Here is a 22,004-nt window from a genome sequence, read left to right on the forward strand (position 1 = left end):
GTACCATTTCTTTATATAAATGGCACCATTAGAACATCTAGTAATTGACATTAATTTTACTTGAAATCATTCAATAAGATTGTAATCTTAATTTGTATTTTCCCACCCGCATAAATGATATCTGGATACCAATGCATGGCCTGTTAACCATCTGGGGGGAGAGATAGAATATTGTTTTGCATTCCAGTTTAACATTAGAGAAGCTATACAGGATTTTAGTTAAAAATACGTTTTCTTAAGCGAGACTGTCTGGTTCAAATCCTGGGTCTGCTGCTTGTTTGCTGTGTGATCTTAGGCAAATTACTTAACCTCTCTGTCTACAGTGTCCTCATCTGTAATATTACTGACCCACTTTCTCCTCATCTGGAAAAGGAAAATAATATTATACCCACCTCATTGGGTTTTTACAAAGAATAAATGAGTTAAGACATGTAAAGTGTTTAGCACAATGCCAAGCACTCACTAAACACTGGTTATTATCATGATTACATTAATAAAGAAGCACCAGATTATCATAAGCGCCATCCCACTGTGTTGAGCACCCAAGACAGAAACCATACATCTGAAGGTTTTCTTATTAACTGTTCAATAAGATAATGTCTTTTCTATATTACACTTAATGTCAAAAGTGTTATCTCTATACTCTGCGTAACAGAGGAAAAAAGCGAATCACATTCTTTGAAGAATGTCATTGTAATAGACTTCTAACACATACGAGAAAAACATTGGTTTTCAACATAAAGGAGAAAGTTCAAAATTTGAGAAAATATATACATACATATCAAAAAAAATATACGTAATGAGACAGATAGGTAGACAGATGATAGTTGACAGACAAATAGTGATTCTTTCATTCACTGAAACATGCCATTTTCATAACTATTAAAATGCGATAAACTTTGACTTAACAAATATGAGAAACCTAGAAAAATGAATCATAGATGCCTTGTTATATTTCCTCATAATCGCAATGAGAAAGGGAAATTTACAAATCTACTTTACTGATAATAAACTCGAACTACAATACAATAACCTGGTTCATTTTTGTTTTTCAACAAGTGCAAACAGGGACACTGCCCCATCTATTCACAATGTTGTTCTCAACTGGAGGATTTTTCAGTCTTTTTGCTGAGACTTGCTCTTTATTCAAGGAGAGTTACATATTTAGCTTTAAAACATCTGGACTCACAAGGGAATTTGAAGAATGCAGAGACTACAAAAATTCTGTGTGCCTAGTGCTGGCCCTTAATTCTGTATAGTTTGCCTTTGTTTTTGTTTTTGTTTTGGTCCTAAGCACATCTAAACATTTTTAGTTCATTCTATGACAGCAAAAGCAATTGAAAATCAAATATTCATATTTTAGACTAATACGTCAGAGCCAGAATGTATATTTATCATTATTTTGCAGTAATTCTTTAGTTTTTCATGAATATGCATTAAAAAAACAAAGAACTTATACTAAATTGAAGAGAAAGATAAAATTTTTGAAATTGAGTTTTTAACTAAGGAATAACTGAAAATATCAGACAAACTTTCAAAGGCTATACCTGTAGCATAGTGTTGATTCTTCAGCACAAACATTTGGTTACCTAGTCTCTTATCCAACATGCAGATTATCACAACTGATATTTTATAAACCACAAAAAAATTAATAGATATTATTTATATGGACTTCAAATCAATATACTTTGATGTACATCACTGCTCAAAATATTTGATGTACCAAAAATATAACGAATTTATTTAAAATACTTCTCATAAAAAGAAAAATATTAACTGTCTGTATATTATTTCACACATATTCATTCCAGAGGGTGGCCCAGTGCCTGTACCTCCTGGGGCAGGCGATCAGAGCAGTCCCAACTCCACAGAGGTAGGACAAGTGACTTGTTTATGAAAAATCACAGGCCCCATTCTAGCAGGCCCCATTCCAAATGGAATCCAAAGAAGACCAACATTTCATTAGTAATTTTGACAATCAATACATTATTTACAGAATTCAAATTATCAGGACTACATCCTTATTAATGGCATCCCCACCTGCTGTATAAGCAGAAGCTGCTGTCAACGTTTTCCTGAAGGGTGTCACTGTTGCTGCCTTTTCAGCTTCCACCTCAGCAACTGTCTTTGGTTTTTCTGGGGCACTTTGAGGAATATTTTTTGGTGTGGGAGCAGGGAAAATCACTTCACCATCCTAGCAGAAATCAGAAAAATAGCATTTAAAATAACATATTCGGGCATCCCCGTTGCACAGGCGATTGAGCGCAACACTGTGAAGCTGTCCGCAGCCTTTGCAGCGTGGTTCAATTCCTGGCCAGCCAGGGAAAAACCCACATGGTGCAGCAGACCTTTCCAGCCTCTCCAGCAGCTCCCCTCAGCAGTGTCTTCGGTCTGTCTGCCTGTTCTGCTCCCCGCTCTGTCTCTGGTGAATTCTCTCACCCTCCCACACCTCTGACCTGTACCCCAGTTCTTGTATGAGTAAATAAAATCTTTAAAAAAATAAATAAATAAAAATAAAAATAAATAACATTCCATATTAAAAACACAGAAGATGGCTATAGTGGTGGGAAAATGTTCCGCTGGAAGGGATCATGCTCAGTGAAATAAGCCAAAAAGAAAAAGAAAAATACCGGATGGTCTCACTCATAGCAGGAATCTAGAAAACTTAAATAAGGGACCAGGAAAATGAATAACTATAAAAAAGTGAAAATCAAAATCAACAAAAAACTATGAACCAGAGACACTTTTTGGGGGGTGGGGGGCGGGAGGGGAGGGATTGGGGTCAGAATGGGGGGATTGCAATTGTATGGGGAATATAAAAATAAAATTTATTAATTAAAAAAAAATAAAGCAACTTTATATGAGACATAAATTCATACAATTCATAACATCATTTTATATACATATGACATGAGTATGTAAAAATGTGTTATACATGGGCCACCCCTGGTAGCACAGCGGTTGAGCGCTGGGCTGCAAGGCTGCCCGCAGCCTCTGCAGCGCCAGTATAATGCCCCGCCACCAGCAAGGGTCCCACAAAAAAAAAAAAAAAAAAAAAAAAAAGTGTTATACAGAATACATGGATAAATAATGTATATAGAACATATATGGAAAAACAAAACATTAAAAGCAGATAGGTGAGAGCAAAAGCAAACATCTAATTTTACTTTATTCAATTCTGGAGTTTTGTTGTTGTTTCTGTTTCTCAAAAGTGACACATATTTTGGGTGAATCATATGCATGTAAGTCTCTGCCATATCCTTCTTTAAATTGTTCTGCATTTTTAAACAATTTTATTAGCATGAACCCAATACATCAATACTTTACTAGAATATATCTCGATTCCAAAATAGAATTTTCCCATAACCAGAAATACTAAAATACATTTGCACTGGCCACACAAAAAGCAACAGTTCTCCTCACTTACCTTCATGACCACAGTTCCCCTAATGACATGACCCATTGTACCAAAGTCAAAGTCATCTTTCACTTCAAAATAAAAATTATCTTTGTCGGGGCTGATGGCCTTCAGGAGTTTAGTGATGTTGTTAGAATATAGGGTGCTGGCCTGCGTGGCCATTCGGCTGGGAAGGTCGGTATAGCCGATGTGAGTAATTCCCTAAATAAACAAAAATATAGTCAAAAAGGGGCATTACCACATGCTCACATTCTTCTTAGGACAATTCTCATTCATAGTCTGAGCTAAGTTTTGAAATTACCGATCTTTAAAAATATGTAAATAGACTCACAAACAAGTACACACTGCAAAAGGAGATTTAAATGTGTCTATTTTTAATTTTAAAAATTTCAGGCTTCAACTTCCCTATAGACTGAAAGGAATAAGGACCTCTCACAAACCGCTAAAAATATGGGAACTGGTACACAGCAAGAAGCATTTTGCTGTACCTTATGCACATGAAGTTCTCCTGGCTTAGTGGTTTCAAAGTTTCCGCCAGCCTCAGCAGCTAAATCCACAACAACTGAACCTTCCTTCATTGACTCAATCATTTCTTTACTAAATAAAACTGGAGCCTTTTTACCTAATAAAATCAAAGAAAACAGTACAAATTACAATTTTTCAAAACTCAATATTCAAGTTATTACAGTAGTCTCTGGACATTCAGGAATTGAACATCTATAATTTCAACTCTTTCAAGAAACCCCTAAAGTCTGTAATACAGGTAAGACTGGTCATTCTCCCAAGAAATATGAACAGGAGCAGCAAGCCAGTACACAGGAGAATTAGCCAGAAAGCAAACCTTGCAATATGCTCAACACTGAAATCTCTTCCCACCTGGTTTCTACCCAGCATTATTCATGAAGTGATAAACATTTGACATTTTTTAATGTATAATAATAAGCCACTAGGCCTCCCTGGTGGCGCAGGAGGTTAAGCACCACACTATGAAGCAATCCAAGCCTATGCAGCACGAGTTCAATCCCCAGCCGGCCAGAGAGAAACCCAAATGGCAAAGCAGACCTCTCCTGTCTCACCCGCTGCTCCCCTCAGCAGTGTATTTCAGTCATTCTGCCTGTTCTGTTCCCCGCTCTGTCTCTGGTGAATCCTCTCACCCCCCTATATCTCTGGCCTGTACCCCAGCTCTTGTATGCATAAATAAATAAATCTTTAAAAAATAAGAAGAAAAAGAAGACAATAATGAAAATATGTATACCAGTATAGAACAATTCATAATGGTAACAGTAATTTGTGAATTACAAAATAAATGTTTCTAAATATCTCAACAGAAGTCACCAGATTCTGCGTCTATTAAGTCAGCCCTATTGTTGGTACTGGGAATCTACTGATTGATAAACAGAAAACATCCAATTCTCCTGGTGAACAGGAGACTCATTCACTAGTTTATACACATTTCAGACTCATTCACTAGTTTATACACAGGAGATAATGTCCTAAACATTAGGATTTTTCAAGCTAACATACATCAATATGTTCCATGAGAACTGTGCTGCCAGTGTATAATCATGATCGGGTCTCAGAAACATTGTAAATGTGTAAGTCAAAAGAAAAAGGAAATAAACTTGTGAAAAATAAACTTGTAAGGAAAGCAGAGAGTTAATGGTCTAATCATCGTTCATTACCTCTTCTTTGGAAAGTTTTCAACTCTTGTGTTTATTGAGTTTCAGTAAAAACTGTCAAATTTATAAATGGAAATCAATTTAAAATAAAATTTGCATTATAATAATCTGTGTTTCAATCTACTTGATTAGAATACGTATGATTCAAAAAAGAAGAAAAACTTTTTTGTAGCATATGTGAAAAGAAGTTGTAAAGTCTAAGTGGGTGTTTATACAGTACACCCTTCTTTCTCCACGCAAACTTTATACTTCCAAGATAAATTCCCAATGTTAAGCCTTCCCTTACTGAAGCCCTCCTCCCTGGGCCTCCCTCTCATTACTGAACCTGGCAGCCACCATGGTGTGTTAGATGATCTCTGGTTCTCTTTTCTAAGTCACAATGAGAGAGCAAAAATGAGGAGATATTTTTCCTAAAGACAACATCCTGAAGTCCTGGTAGTTTCTCCACTTCTCAAAATTCTCTGGACATATTCCTTTGCTCTACCCTGCCCACTGCAATCAAACAAAGGCATCTTGAACATTTAACTAAATTTTACTCAAGCATGAGAATTTGGGGATACACACCACTTACATCTGAAGATTTTGTCCAAAATACAGGTCACACTGCTCAACTCTGCAGTAATTTAAAGCAAAGGCTCGTAAGGTTGAAGCCACATACAGAGGCAAACTTAAAGTGCTAACCTGTACCTTCCAGGTAGTTAATCTCATCATCCATCCCCTTCTCAAGATCAGAGCCTCTTTCTTATTAAACAGTCTCCTGTTTGTTCAAGCTGTTCTTCCCGCTTTACCTGTACCCTCCAGTCTCAGGGTAATAGGTCTTAAACTACTCTTTTGGCTATTTTCAATTTAGATCCAAGTCCACTTCCCTCTGCCTTCTAATTGCACCAACTTTACCACCATCAATTTTGCATATTTGATTTGGCATCTAATTTCTCCTTCCCTAGAAATTCTAGATTTCTCCTTTCTTCTGAGGCATCTATAGCTAAGGATCAGTCCTGGACTGTAACAGTGCCTACTTTTCAAGACATCAAGTGGCCAAAATCATTTAGGCTTCTTAGAAAAAATTTGATATACAAACTATCTGTCTTCTTTGATTTTACTCATCCAGCCTACACAAAACAATTATGCAGCGGCTGACACAAACTTATCAATAAATAAGATGTACACAGTGCACTCATGAGGATAACAGGTGTTCTATACATATTATTATCTTAAATTCAATTACTTTCAGAAAGATAGCATATTCTTTCAGATTATTTAATGTATAGCCAAATGACTGAGGGGTATGGAAAAAAATCACAGAGGAATATTTTAAAGAAATGAAATTCTTATAAGTAAAGAACACAACAAAATTGCGGCTTCCTTGGTGGAGCAAGGGGTTAAGTTTCAGCACTATGAAGCTATCCGCAGCCACTGCAGCATGAGTTCAATCCCTGGCCAAGGAGTTACCCACATGGTGCTACAGACCTCTCCTGTCTCCCCTGCTACTCCCCTCAGCAGTATAGTTCAGTGAATCCTCCTGTTCTGCTCCCCAGTCGGTCTCTAGTGAATCCTCTCATGCCACCCCCACCTGTATAGCCCAGTTCTTGTATACATAAATAAATAAATCTTTCAAAAAACCCAAAATTGTATGCATAGGATGTGCTTATTCTGTAAATATATATACACATTCAAATGAATGATTTTAGATATGTTTACATAAAATATTATATATATTATATGGCCTATGATACCAATATATTTTTGAGTCGCGAGATCAAGAATAATTTGTTTTTTTCTTTGTGCCTTTTCTTATCTCCCAAATATTCTATAAGAGCTTGTTTTAATTTTGTAATTTAAAAAACTTAATAAGGGCAACAGGGAATACAATGATGAATATAACAGTGCAGCTGCCTCCAAGCACTCACATGTGGCTCAATTTTTTTTACTTCTGAAAAGTGCAGAAAAGAAAATTGGAAACAGAAGGGCAAAAAAGAAAGCCAAAAGAGGAGCAGAATAGTACATAAAAGTTCCAAATGAACAAATCCTCAAAAGAATAGGTCAAGAGAGAGAAAGGCTGAGAAGGCAATTTCAAAATCCCCTCTCACCCTGATGGCCTACTATGATAAAAAATGTAATGTATGATAAATATGGTATCACAAAATAGAAGGAACAAATAAGATGACAAGGTATTCAGAGGGAAAAATCTAACCAAAACTAATATTACACTTCAAATTAAACTTGAACTCTACAGATCAGAATTTATTGTAAAAGAGAATCAACCCATGAAGAAAATAAGAAAACTTTAGTGACTATCTCTTTAGTCTTTGCATTACAAAGCAGTTTCTAAACTTAAAGCAATAGGGAAAATTACAAAGAAAAACATAAATAGATTTCTATGAAAATGTATATATTATAATGTATACATTATACTTTATGTATCTAAAAAACAAATATGAAAAATTCTAATGGAAATTTAAATAAAAGCAAAACACTAACATCCTATTACATAAATGAACTATAAAAATAAATGGTCAATTCAAAGACAATGGTAAAGCCAAATTTAAAATATAGTTCACCATAAGAAAAAGATATGAATAAAAAAATGAAAGTCATTTTTATTGTATTCCCAAAGTGAAAAAGTCAAAAAATCATAATAATAATGTTGAAATCATACAATTATCTACTGGCAAGATTATGAACTGTCCACTCTTTAGAAAAGCATAGTTTATTAAGCATTTGGTCAAAATTTTTATATTTGTCCATCCAGTAATTCTAAGAGTTGATTAATCCTGGGGAAATAATTGAAAATACATAAACGGAATTATGAAGAAGAAAGTATTAGAACATTATTCTCAATTATTTCAATGGAAATAAACACAAAAGCCCTTTTTTCAGGCAATAGTTAAATAAAATACAATGTATTCAAATAAGAACATTCTGAAAAACCATTGAAATATATTCACAAAAAGTTCTTAATGACTCATCACACTATATTAACAGGGAAAATTTATGATACAGTATCTTACTGTGCCCATTTAATATGATATCTTGATCTCAACATGATAAAAATGACAGAAAAAAAAGGCTAAAAGGAAAGAGTAAACTGTTAATAGCATCTTTCACTAAGTAGAGAGATCACAGGTGATCTTTATTGTCTATTTTATATTTTACTGCAAGTCCAACAAAAATCACATAGTATGTTTGTTTTAAAAGAAAAAGCACTCATGCATAATAACCAGTTTCTGAATTAAGTTGAGGATATGGATTTCTAAGTAATTAGAACTACTTACAAACTGCATTAAACCAACCCATTTACTTACCAATTGAAAAGGCATCACTTAAACATGTGCCCATCCTGCCAGAGCAAATGAAGCTACATAGTGAGGACAGTCTTTCAAAGAGATACCGAGACACAACTAAGGATGGAGAACAAGCAGGAACATGTGCGGAGATTCTTTACAATACATAAGAGAGAAGGTTATGTCCAAAGTTTAATGTAAACCCTCCAAATATGAAAAGAAGCCTCATTATACCCAGAGAAAGCCTGGTAAAGATGCTAGATACAAGGATTAAAGGTCAAATGAGCATATCAGGTATTTCAAGACATAACCACAGAAGGCTGAAGAGTTAGTAAAAAAAGACAGAAAAGGCCTATTTTTTTTACAAGTACAATTAGGCTTTGATCTTTGCTCAATTCTGTTAGTTTTATCATTTATCTTCAAAAGATGGCAACATACAAAAAGTTATGACTATTACATTTCCTCAAACAACACTAAAAAAAAAAGTCACTATGTTAGAAAAAAAAATCAACAAGAAAGGAAAAAAAAAGTATTTCCTGGCAAGATAGAAACTGTGTGTGAAAGATTTGGCTTGCTATCCAATTTCATGAAATATTTCTTGGTTCCTTCTGGTTCATGGACATTAAGTTCCCTAGTAAGATTACTCAGTTCCTTCCCACTTGGGAGTTTATTTCTAGACTTTTGCCAAAATCATGGTAGGACATCATGCACTCAGAGTCATCATTCAAATATTGATTCATTTATTAACTCAACTAATACTTATTTAGTATCTGCCATGAGAAGGAAAAATTTATTTATAGCACTGTGTCAAACAGTTTAGAAGTCTGCATTCAAAGGTTAATGAATAACTGAGATATTTTATATCATTCATACATTATTTTAATTAAAGAGTTTCCCAGTTGGTTGGCTGTTATTTAGGGTGAATAGGGGGTGCCACAGATTAATGTGAGGTATCCTGGAATCTCTATATGCACCAAGAATTGAATATTGACTGAATAAAACCCTCATCCATGAGCACTGTTTCTAGATGCCTGTCCCTAAGGTTGTGACGGATACAAATTCATTCTTAAATAAAACTGAATTCACACTGTCTTTTCATGGACTGTAATTTTTCATTAAATAAATACTAAGATACAGTGTTAAAAGCATTAAATTGAGGAACTTCTGAAAAATTTACTCATTTCTAAAAATAGCTTTAAAAACTTTGTGCTATGTCACAAAAGAATAAATATAGACGTCCCCACCAGATCAAGAACCCCCATGTAAATGCCTGAAACTGTGAATAATACCATACCCTATACTACATGCTGTTTTTTTCCCCTACACATACGTACCTATGATAAAGTTTAACTTACAAATTAGGTACAGTAAGGGATTAATAACACTAATAAAAAAGAACAATTATAACAATAGACTGTAATAAAAGTTACGGAAATGTGGTCTTCTCTCTCTCTCTCACTCTTGCTTTCTCTCTGTCTCTCAATGTCTTATTGTAGCTAATATTTTCAGACCTCAATTGACCGCAAGTCACTGAAACCAAGGAAAGGGAAACCATAGACAAAGGGCACTGCTGTATATCACTGGCCTCTCTGCAACACTAAATTCATAAAGTCATTTAGCTTAAACTAAAAACCAAAGGCTAAAGATTTGCCAGAAGGTTTTGCAATATATTATACCTCTCTGAATGAATCAGGCCTAAAATGATCATCTGAAATCAATAAATTCTCAGAATCTAGCTTACTGGGAAGAGAATCAAGCCCTCACAGACAACTTTAATCACAATGAAAAAAAAAAGAACAAAATTAAGAGGAAACCACTAAAAATATTAAGAACAACAAGACACCAAGATGAAATGGGTTTACCACAAAACTTTATGATTCCAAAGACCATTGAGTATTATTTACTGGAATTATTCAATGGCATGTAATCAGATGGGGAAATTCCTAATTTCCTGGCCTGTACGGCGTCACATTAGACAGGCTCAAGAAAAACTTACTGCTCTAACAAGAACATAGTATAGTTAACAATATAGCAACAAAGGGATTATTAATCTAAATTATAGAATGTATTTCTCCAAACCAAAATTGATTTCTCACGAACAAGGACCTCAAAGACAAGGATAATTTTTAAAATAACGTTGAAGTTTCAACGTAACATTAAAGGGCTTCCAAAAAAATGACAGCTCCTTGCTCTTTAAGAGGGAGTCATCAGACGAACTGGCCTGTTTTGTGCTCTGGTGGTGTGTTGTGTGAACAGGCACCTGACAATGCTGCTGCATTCCATGCTACACTGAGGATAAACCCTAACCCAAATCCAAAAGAAGGGTGTTGCTCAGAGCACACAGGAACACAGAATCCCCTGCCTCACAGCCATCTGCATTAAGACTGGACTTCCTGGGCCTCCCTGGTGGCTCAGCGGTTGAGCGCTGGGTTGAGAAGCTGCCCGCAGCCTCTGCAGCGCCGGTTTGATACCCTGCCGCTGGCCACGGGTCCCACATGGGGCTCAAACCTCTCCTGCCGCCCGCTGCTCCCCTCAGCAGTATCTTTGGTCCATCTGCCTGTTCTGCTCCCCACTCTGTCTCTGGTGAATTCTCTCACCCTCCCACACCTCTGACCTGTACCCCAGTTCTTGTATAAATAAATAAATCTTTTTAAAAAAAATTATTTGTATACAGAACCAGAAAGTCCGGTCAGCTTCTACAAGTTTTATGTCTTTGAGATATTTCTAAACGCAACACCTATGAACCATGATTCATCGAGAGCATATTTTAGCAGACTAAAGAAATCCTTAAAGATCTATTTAAAGAAAAAAAACTAAAAACAAGTTTTTACCTGATAGTTCAAGAACATTTTTATAAAATTTTAAAGAATTATCTTAATTTAACTCTCAGAGCTGCAAAATTCTGTACAAACAAAAATCAAAATCAGTCAACATTTTATCACAACTCCATAAGCTATGGGAATTCTCAAAAAAGGAAAACAAGCTACCAAACTCAAATGGCAGCATAAGTAAGAAAATGTCTAATGGTCTTATATAAATTATAATATTCTTTGTGTTCCCTCCAATATATGTTTAGAGGTACATTAGCTGCAAAATTCCTAAAACACTGAAGCAATGAATATTTTGTGATTTTATTGTTGATATAAAATAATTAAAACATTGTTTTTAAAAATGAAAAAATATTAAAATAACATTTTAAAATAACATTTCCTATGTCATTCAACTTAGATCAAAATGAGGTTAACTGCAAAAAGAATCTTAATGAAATAGATACCTTCAGAAAATTCAGATAAAAAAAACAAGTCACGTTTCTCTCCTGGGAAACCAGTGATGGATAGCCATCTAATAGATGATGGTTTTACTATCCACACCAAGGTCAATAAGCTTTTTAATTCAGAGCACCATTTGCAAGAGCAAGTATCACCAATGGAAGAAAGAGGAATTGCGCTAATAATTCTATATGCCAGGTTCTCCCTTCACTTATTCCTCGCAACAACTCTGCAACAGAGTTTTTTATCCACTTTACAGATATGAAGAATCTGAGATTCAGAGAGACTCATCACCTGTTCTACAGAAACTGGAATTTGAATCTACTCTCTCTGGCTCTAAACCCATGATTTAATCCCCCAAGAATGAATTAAACATCAGCAGATAAAAGAGCATGCTCTACTATGAAGTAGAAAAGAGACTATTATTAGGTACACCAAAACCACATTTGTTATGGGTTAAATTTTGGACCCAGAAAATTCATATATTGAAGCCCTCAAAATGTGACTGTATCTGAAGATAAGGCCTTTAGAAATGTGATTAAATTAAACTGTGGCCATTAAGGTGGGCTCAAATCCAATCTGATGGTGTCCTTAAAACAAGGGGAAATATGGACAAAAAATGAGACACTGAGACCACATGGGGACACAGCAGAGCAGGGCCTTCCACAAAGCAAGGACACCAAACCTGCCAACACTTGACCTTGAACTCTTACCCTCAAGACAATGAAAATATAAATTTTGCATGGTTTAAGTCACTCAGATTGTAGCTTATGGAGACAGTTGCCTTAGCAAACTGCTAGGCAATGTCCTCTCATTCCTGGACACACAGTGAGCAACAATTTCCAACTTCCTTCACAGTCAGGTTTGGTCTAGTGACTAAGTCTTAGCAAAAGAAAAGTGAGCAGAAGCCGAGCGGTGTGTGCCCCTTCTAAGACCTCAGGTGCAAGCCACGATCCTCCAGGCCTCTTCCCTTCTGGCTAGCTGGAACAGAAACTGTGTCCAGAGTGAGTGTCCCAGCCTCAGAGTGTTGATGGCAATACTCATAGCTGGATCCCAGGTGGCCCTGTGTCCACCACCCATTATGATTAACTGTGCAAGAAGTAAATATCTAAGTGTTTGAGCCATTATAACTTTGGGGTGAGTTATTATAGCAGATAGACCGCCCTAACTAGTGTTGAGGCACAAGAAGGTAGGGGGAGAGTGGAAAGGAGATAAGAGACACACAAAAAGTGGGATGTACTAGCTGTTCCAGGCAACTCTGTCGGATGCTGCTTGGCCAGAGGCTGCTGGCCTCTCCATCCTTTTCATTCCAGGGACTGCCAGGGAGGGGAGCACAAGGCTTTCCAATCTTGCAACATAATTTTAGAGAAATAATAGACCAAACCAGAATGTAATTCTTTGCCATAAATTTTTCTAATAAAATATTTGTTAAATCTGGCCTGGTCCCTCACTAAGTGTGCTCAAACACCCTCTACGAAGTCAACACTGATAAATGACAATGGGAAACTCCACAATTTTGGCATCATCCTCTTGATGACAAGTTGCCCTGTCTGTGTTGAAAGCTACCAAGAGGTATGTAGACAGCCTGTGGTTACCAGCCCTTGACGTTGCAACATTTAAGTATTTCTCTCTGTCCTTCAAAATTCTCAAAACAAATGAAACTTTGTAGAAGTGATATTACAAAATTCCATGCAATCACACAACATATTTAAGGAAGGGGAAGAGGATAGAGGAATGAGATGACTCAGTAAAATTAAGTCAAATAATTTCCCCAAAGTTGGAAATCACTGATCTATATAGTTTCATAAGCCCATACTATTGACAGAAAAGGGGAAAGAAAAATAAACCTTTGCTTTAGGGAAAAACATTGTGTAGTCATCAAGACAATAATGTATTTGTGGAATTTCACAAATCACTTTATCAACTATTATCTTGCCAGAAAGCCAGCTTGAAAATGACTATGAAAGGTTAATTTCTGTACTATCTTATATTCTACTCCATGTGAAAGATGGGTTCACAGAGAAAGGCAGCATCAGACAGAAAGCCAAGGCTGACGACCAGGGGAATGTGGGTCTGGTCTCCTATGTGCAAGGCCTGGTATATCAGGATAAACACACACTCCTGATTCTCCGGGGAGGGGAGATCTCATGTATAATTACAAGTATTCTACAGATGCTAACAGGTAGGTAGAGATCAAAATAAATAGTACTGTTACCCTCATTTGGATTGTGCCTAAAAAGAGGCCCAAGTACATATGGTTAAGAAACTAGAGTTTATAATCAAGCAATGAAAAGCTTCCTTCCTGGCTGGCAGGACACTAACCCCTGAAGAGACCTTCCACCACTTGCTAATTCTGTCTCCTAAGAGATAGAACCACCTCATATTGCAAACTGGGCATGTGTCCTAGTTTTGAAATTTTAAGAAAGCTAGGTTCCCAGACTCAAATTAGCTTCTGCAGGGCCCCTATCCAAAAGTGAGTCGACAGAGTGTTCTTTCTTATCTTTCCTTGGATAGCACTGGAAAAATAAAAGGGTTTGTACCAACTGGGCCCGAAGGAAGGCCCCAAAATCAAAATACAGCTGAACAGCATGTGCTGGGCCACCACTGTGGACACGGCGCCGTGCTGAGCTCTACCCTGACAGACACAAGCTGGCCCTCACACTGCATGTGGGAGGCAAGGAGGACAATTAGGGGGCAACTGGGGGCCAAGGAGGCTGAGAACTGGAGTAAGAGGAACAGGCAAGGGGGACTGGACTATGAATGCCAAAAAAAGAGTGTTTGCTACTAAGTAGGAGATAGCAGGAAGGACAGTGGAAGTAGTAACTGAGTTGAGTAGGATTTCACAGGACAGGAAGGGCAGAGATGGCATTCCAAAGGGAAGGAGCAATAAGTGCAAAGGCCTGAAAGGCCTTGACCTACTTCAGGAGCTAAAAGCAGCCAGTAGGATTGAAATCAAGTCCACATAGAGTAAGATTAGTTGAACAGGAGATTTGAAAGTTACATCAGGATTAGAAATGAGAATCTCTTACCAAGGAGCACAAACTTTTTAAGCATAGGGAGTGTGGGAGAGGGAGGGGAAAATGATCCCAAAGATCCAACCCTGATCAGTTCAGATACCTGGATCTCATGCTGGGAGTCCGGGTGCTCCAAGATACTGTCCTCATTACTGAACCAAAACCCCAGGCTTTCCAGTAGCTCTGGTTCAACTACAAAGCGAGAGCAAGACGTGAGGTGGGGAAGGTGAGAGAGGAGAGCTAGATGACCCAAAGGTGCTGATGATTTTGTAACTAGATGGTCACCAGGAAAGGTTTTAAATAGAGATTGTTTCTGTCAGGGAAGGCTGAACTTGTCCTTAAGGTACTCTTAATTCTCGCTGGAATGTAGGTGAAATTTGCCTAACAATGTCATGTTAATGTTAAACCACTATGATCCTTCCCTACCTCACCCCAACCCTCCCTAAACTTAATCAGATTTTCAACCTCATTCTGTCTTCTCCTGATTAAATATTCAAGGAATATGAAAAGTCCCTCTAAAAGGGTTCCAGAGCAATAGGGATGCTGAAAAATCTGTCTGCCTCCAAAGGTTTAGCAAAAAAATTCTCAGCACAGACTGAACTAACCAGGGGCAGTGTTGCCTTGCTTTTGAATGGTGACCCCAAAGGTCAAAGAATGGAAGCATGGGTGCTTTCCGTAGTATGCAAAGCACCACTAAAAAACAAGGCTGTCAGTCAGGCCCTCACCTGAGGCCTTCCACAGTAAGTGCAACTCTAGCTTTGACTCCATCACCCAAGCCAATCAAGAGGGTTGGAGATGGGCGTCCCCGGTGGCGCAGCAGTTGAGCGCTGGGTTGCGAAGCTGCCCGCAGCCTCTGCAGCGCCGGTTCGATCCCCAGCTGCTCCCTGGCCACCGGAGGAGGGTCCCAGCGCAGACCTCTCCTGCAGCCTGCTGCTCCCCACAGCAGTGTACTTCGGTCCTTCTGCCTGCTCTGCTCTCTGCTCCCCGCTCTGGCTCTGGTGAATTCTCTCACCCTCCCGCGCTTCTGACTGTACCCAGTGCTTGAATAAATAAATAAATAAATAAAATCTTTTTTTTAAAAAAAAAAGAGGGTTGGAGATGATGCTAAAGCATATGGTGCAAGCTATCAGGCAGCATAGTAAACCCTATCTGAGCTCAACATTATTGCTTTTAAAAGCCCATCCACTGATATGTACCTGAGAGGAACAAAAGTTTACCAACTTCACAGGATGCTACCTGAAACCAGCTAATTGTGTCCCTCTCTCAAAGTTCTCATCCCTGCCACACCTTGTTCTAAGAAGTCTCATCTTAGAGAACTCCTGATATTTTCCTTAATTCTCTTTGGAGACGCTCAAGGAAAACTTTAGAATAATGTCTGCTCTGAAAGTCTTTCAGAAGCTGGACACACCATCAAGTGATTCATGATAAGGTTGAGGACAGAAGCCAATAAAGGTGCAATGGTGAGGACACAGCTTTTAGAGAGTAGCTATACATTTATATAATCTTCTCAATTGTTTGTAAATATTCATGTTTTCAGATTTCAGTCCCCCAGGAGTATGAAAGATCTTTGGAAAGATCATCTTCATCCTTATAATATTCTATTTTTAAAGGTTTATTTATTTATGCATACAAGATCGGGGGTACAAGCCAGAGGTGTGGGGGGTGGGGGTAAGAGGATTCACCAGAGACAGAGTGGGGAACAGAACAGGCAGATTGACCGAAGTACACTGCTGAGGGGAGCAGTAGGCGAGTCAGGAGAGGTCTGCGCACCATGTGGGTAGCTCCCTGGCTGGCCAGGGATCGAACTTGCACTGCAGAGGCTGAGGACAGCTTCATAGGTTGTGTCTCAACCCCTTGCGCCACCAGGGAGGCCCCTTATAATATTCTAATTAACCTTTCCCATTTATTTATTTAGGTTTAAAAAAATAACAGGAAGGTCCTTTTCAGAAAGCCTTCTAAGTATGAATTCTGGGCTGATCCACCAGTCAGAGACTGTGCCAAGTTTAACAGGCTGTGAAGTAGATCATAGCTTCAGAAAAGGTTGAATAATGAAGACTCTGTAGCAGATCAATAAAAATTCTTTAACATGTCTTTTTAAAGAATATACATAATATTTTTTTTCTAAAGTACATAGTATGTGTTTTATACAAGAAGCTTTGCTTGCATTCTATCATTCACTTTGAGCTTTATAATCATTAATAATTCTCTATACAGGGCCTCCCCGGTGGCGCAGCGGTTGAGCGTTGGGCTACGAAGCCACCCACAGCCTCTGCAGCACCGGTTCAATCCCCAGCCGCCGGCCAGGGTCCCACATGGCACACAGACTTCTCCTGCTGCCCGCTGCTCCCCTCAGCAGTGTACTTCGTCAGTCTGCCTGCTCTGCTCCCTGCACTGGCTCTGGTGAATTCTCTCACCCTCCTGCGCTTCTGACTGTACCCAGTGCTTGTATAAATAAATAAATTAAATCTTAAATAATAATAATAATAATTCTATACACTGTCAAATTACCCTCAGTTCTTTGTTAAGAGACTGACATGAGCAAAAGGAGCTCGAGTCGCACCACTTATTCCTGTGAGTAAATGTTTTAGCGCCCTCTGCTGGCCATTTGCTGCATTCAGTCAGTAAACGGCTCCTTTCACCAAGATGCTGCTCGCTAATCTTTCAAAGGTCAGATAGTGGCTACAGCATTAGGCCACCCTTTCTTCAAAGCTGAACCAGGAGCCACTGCCATAAAAGGAAAGGAAGGACCTTGACGAGTTCTCCAGCCACTGTCTGTTCACGTGTCATCCTGGTGCATGGGCTCACCTGACTTGTATGCACCCTGGCTTCATTTCTACTTATGGTCTTATCTCCTCTCACCCTTCCGTCTCTCTGCTTCACCCAGACAGTTCTGGTGAGGGGAGAAGTGTGTGGAGAGACCTACTTCACCTATCAAGACCAGTTCCCCTATCAAGTACCACCTGAGTAAACAGAGGCCAGAAACAAAGACCTGCAGTCATGTTTCCCCTACAAGCTCAAGGATATAATGCCAATTAACTTCCTTGGGCTGCCCTTGGGCTTATATTAATGAGATCTGGGGAGTTGAGGGGGGGGAGGAGGGAAGCCAGTAGAAAACTTTCCTGTTCTACCACCTCATGACAAAGCAACTTTTCATAACTGTTCAGTCCCCCAGATCCTTTAGTAAGATCCAACACATAAACCCTGTAAGATCAAGCCACTGATTAGTAAGTACTTACTGGTTTAATATCAATCATCCACTAAGTGAAAAATATTTTTTTAGCAGAGGAAGCTATAAAGGGATTGAAAAGTAGTTCTTGCCATCAAACTGCTCACAATTTGTTTGCAAAGGTCAAACATGTCAAAGGAAATAGTTAGTGATGTGTCATATCATTGAGAAATATACACTGGAAATTCTGTAAATACACACACACAAAGTAGCCCTTTCTTTGTCATGTTAAGAAAAATGATCATCAAAATACTACTAATGGTAATCTCTGGTAGAATTCCAGATGACCTGTACTTTTTCCTTCACATTTTCAGTACAAAAATTTGAATGTTGTATCTGAACAATGAGAACAGAAATGAATTAAAAGTCAACTTAAAAAGAGTGTAAACAGAGAAAATTGCTTATGAGTTGTACACAGAATATGGCTGATAAACACAGTTATGTAAAAATACACAGGAAAAAAAAGATTGGAAGAAAATATGCCAAATGATTAGTGACCCTTTATCTGAAAGGGCTTTAGTGAAGTCGTCTTCTCTGCCTCGCATGTCTTATTTTCCAGCACTTTCATAAGTAGAAAAGTCAATCTTAAGTTAAAGAAATTCAAATGTTAACCAATGATGTGTCCTCAATTTAAAATGTTTTTAGTGGCATTGGCAAAACACAGGTCTCCTGCCCACCTGTGACTATGCTGGTACCTCTTTTTTTCTTTCTCTTTTTCCTAACAAACCTGTCCTTTTAAAATAAAAAAAAAAATGTAATTAGTAAAGTATCTGACCACTAACCACAGCCTTCCTACCGTACCTGGAATAAGTGCTGTGCTGATCAGGATATCCACCTCCTTGCACTGTTGAGCAAAGAGCTTCATTTCCGCATCAATGAATTCTTTAGACATCTCCTTTGCATATCCTCCTTGTCCCTCACCAGATTCCTTCACATCCACCTCCAAGGGTTCAGCACCCAGAGATTTGAACTGCTCCAAAGCTGCAGCTCTGGTAATAAGGAAAAACAAGTTATTTTAGGTCCCAAACACAGAAATCAATATCTGCATTTACATATACCCTTTTTGCCAAATGATCCTTTACTGAAACATTTCCTCTGTAGCTCTTAAATGATGAGGCACTCCACCACACTGCAGCTCATGTCATCCATGATTTCATGAGGGTGGTGGCCATCGACATTGTGCCCACAGATTGGGCAGTGCCCAGGATCTCTCTGATGGTGCCAGAGAGTTCTCTAGCTAAAGATCAAGACTGCATCACGGACTATGTTAGCAATCTCATCAAAAGTGGTATTTCTATGGTGTTTAATGATCTTTTGCTTCTTTGTGTCTCTTGCTGGTTCCTTGAGGGCTTTAACGATGACAGAGGTTGAGGTAACACTTCAATCTGGGCCTGTCTGTTGTGCAGGGTCCATTTCACTGTCCTTCTCAGACCCTTCCAATTACCAGTGCCTTGGCAATGTCATCGCCAACTCTTTTATGCATAGACCCAAGGGGCCAAGGCAGATGTGGCACCTCAAGAGATGCAAGGCTTGATCTCTTTGGGGTCAAACTTATGCAGTACACGGAGTCTAAAGGTAGGAGGGCTTTTATGATATTTTTCCTTGGGGGGAAAACACTAAAGGAAATTCCAACTTCTGCTTAGTTAATTTGCAAAAGGAATTTTACTATTGACAACTCATGTAACCAGGTATGTTTCTTATGGCCCCACTGTCAATGTAATGCGAGTCTAACCTACATTAAGGTCTAACTTCATTCATATCACTCAAGTTGATGTTTTCCATCTGTAAATGTTCTGATTTATGGGGACTCTTCCGACATCAACAACTTTTACTTAGAAATATTTTAATTGCTTGATTTTTCCCCCCATGTCTCATTCAGTTGCGTTTGGAAAAAGCAACCTAAAAATGGCATAAGTGGTAAAAATGTGAAGTCAACATATATAAATTATATACAACTATATTCAGTTTTTAGAAATAAATAAATGCTAGCTAGGAGGTGTATGATAATTGGATGACCAATTGGATAACTTACTGCTAAGGTTTTTTTATTAAATAAGTTAAATTATAATATCAACATATAGTGAAATTATATTATTAATAAAGAGAAAAAGAACATATACTAAAATGTTAATAGTAGGCACTAAGATTTTAGAGTTTTTTATTCATTTTTTGTACTTTTTAAATGTTTTTTCTAAATGGGGCAATAAGCAATATACTGTTTTTATGATTAGAAAGAAAGCGGATAAACAATAAAATTGATACACAGTGCCTATTATTATATAAAATAGGACTAGTTGTTCATAGTTCATATAGTTATTGTAAAAAAAACACCTTACAAGTAAAGTAAGGTGTAAAGTACAATCCCTGGAAGGGAGTAAGCATTTAGTACAGGCAAAAACAAATTGTTATGCCAATTGTTTTTGTAAATATAGCTATAAGTACAAAAAAAGAAAAATTAAAGCTTTTAATTTCTACACTTATAATATAGTCATGAAGCAAAATAATCACTATTGTAAGGAGGGAAAATTCCTAGTCATTGTTTGAAAGAATTTAAAATTTGCACCCCTTTAATACCAAAAGGCAATGAATTGTATTTAAGATTTTTGAGGTATAACTTAATATATACCATTCACTCTTCCAATAAGAATTTATCAAGTGTGTTCTCCAATCTAATCTAATTGGATTATAAATTCTCAGAAAAGTATTATAGCAGATCAGCCACATCTTTTTCATAGTACACCTGAGTAACATTACTAAACTGTAAATAAAAATGAAGTGAAGCAGCAGCTATTCTAGCTGTCTATTCTGTACACAATATAAAACAATAACTCTGATAGAAGAATAAATTCTAAATAGTTAACCCAACACCAAATTTCAAATCATCTCTAAGTCAAGTATTTACATTTCTACTATATAATGCTGTCTACTACAATGAAAACTTCAAGAACCTGTTTTCTTCAAACTTGAAGGGTTCAAAAACTTTACATCAACATACAAAATTAAAAGATAGGACTAATGGCATGCTTAATTCTGGCTCTCCTTGGTTTCATCCTGGTAACTTTGTTAATGCCTTTCTCATTTAAACAGGCCAACTTTTTAATCAGTACATAGCTTCTTTAAAGTCCAAGTCATGTCCAATGTTCTATGGAACATTCTTTACTCAGAAAAGTAACACTTTCCAACTTTGGTGACTTTTTGATCATTCTATACTAAAGATTACTAAGTTGGTAGTATTCCCCTATTCCTCAACTAATAATAAATAACCACATTTCAACCTCAAAAAAGTACTGGAACACATAAATGATAATAATGCTCAATAAAAATTTAATGAAATCTAATATCAATGTCTTCTGAAAAGAAGGGTTTTATTTATTTTTGTTTTAAAGATTTATTTATTTATTTATTTATTTATTTATTTATACTAGCACTGGGTACAGTCAGAAGCGCTGGAGGGTGAGAGAATTCACCAGAGCCAGAGGGGAGAGCAGAGCAGGCAGAGTGATGAAGTACACTGCTGAGGGGAGCAGCAGGCGGCAGAAGAGGTCTGCGAGCCATGTGGGACCCTTGCCGGGGATTGAACCAGCACTGCAGAGGCTGTGGGCAGCCTCGCAACCCAGCGCTCAACTGCTGGGCCATGGGGGAGGCCCTGAAAAGAAGGGTTTTAATCAAACTTCTCTTTATAGAAATTCTAGGAAAATATTGCTGTCTAAGTAAATACACAATGCACACAAGTACTTTCACCTAGGGATTCTAAAATTATCAGAGAAATATATTCAACTCTATCTTTACATTAAAAGAAGGGATCTTATCATAATAATGCAATGATGATGATGATAATAATAATACATGTGTTGCTACTCAAGTTGAAGGTTCTGGGGACTACTTTGCCCTCTCAGTTTAACCTGCTTCCAACTATTCCATGCAGGCATGTCCCTCACTACCCCTAACTCCCGGTCTGTTCTCCAAGATGTTTCTTTCTCCAAGATTCTTAATTCACACTCACAAACATCTTTGTTCATGCCCTACCTATTTCTGAACAGAAATAGAACACAGTAAAATAATATGTTAGAAACTTGGGCCTCCCTGGTGGGGCAAGGGGTTGGGCATCAGCACAATG

At 37.6% G+C, this 22,004-nt stretch overlaps 1 protein-coding gene across 2 annotated transcripts in view; it reads right to left on the reverse strand.

The window, feature by feature from the left end:
- Positions 1-22,004, reverse strand: part of NNT (nicotinamide nucleotide transhydrogenase) — an 87,802-nt gene that overhangs the window by 47,182 nt on the left and 18,616 nt on the right. For both annotated transcript variants that reach the window (XM_037530510.2, XM_037530511.2), the window contains exons 7-10: positions 18,689-18,876; positions 3,907-4,040; positions 3,428-3,619; positions 2,041-2,194 (exon numbers count right to left, since the gene is read on the reverse strand). In XM_037530510.2, coding sequence (XP_037386407.1) covers positions 2,041-2,194; positions 3,428-3,619; positions 3,907-4,040; positions 18,689-18,876 — 668 coding nt within the window. The remainder of the gene's footprint in view (positions 1-2,040; positions 2,195-3,427; positions 3,620-3,906; positions 4,041-18,688; positions 18,877-22,004) is intronic.

This window comes from Talpa occidentalis, unplaced genomic scaffold (genome assembly GCF_014898055.3).
Source record: "Talpa occidentalis isolate TD23 unplaced genomic scaffold, MPIMG_talOcc4v2.1 talOcc4.6, whole genome shotgun sequence".
NCBI lineage: Eukaryota > Metazoa > Chordata > Mammalia > Eulipotyphla > Talpidae > Talpa > Talpa occidentalis.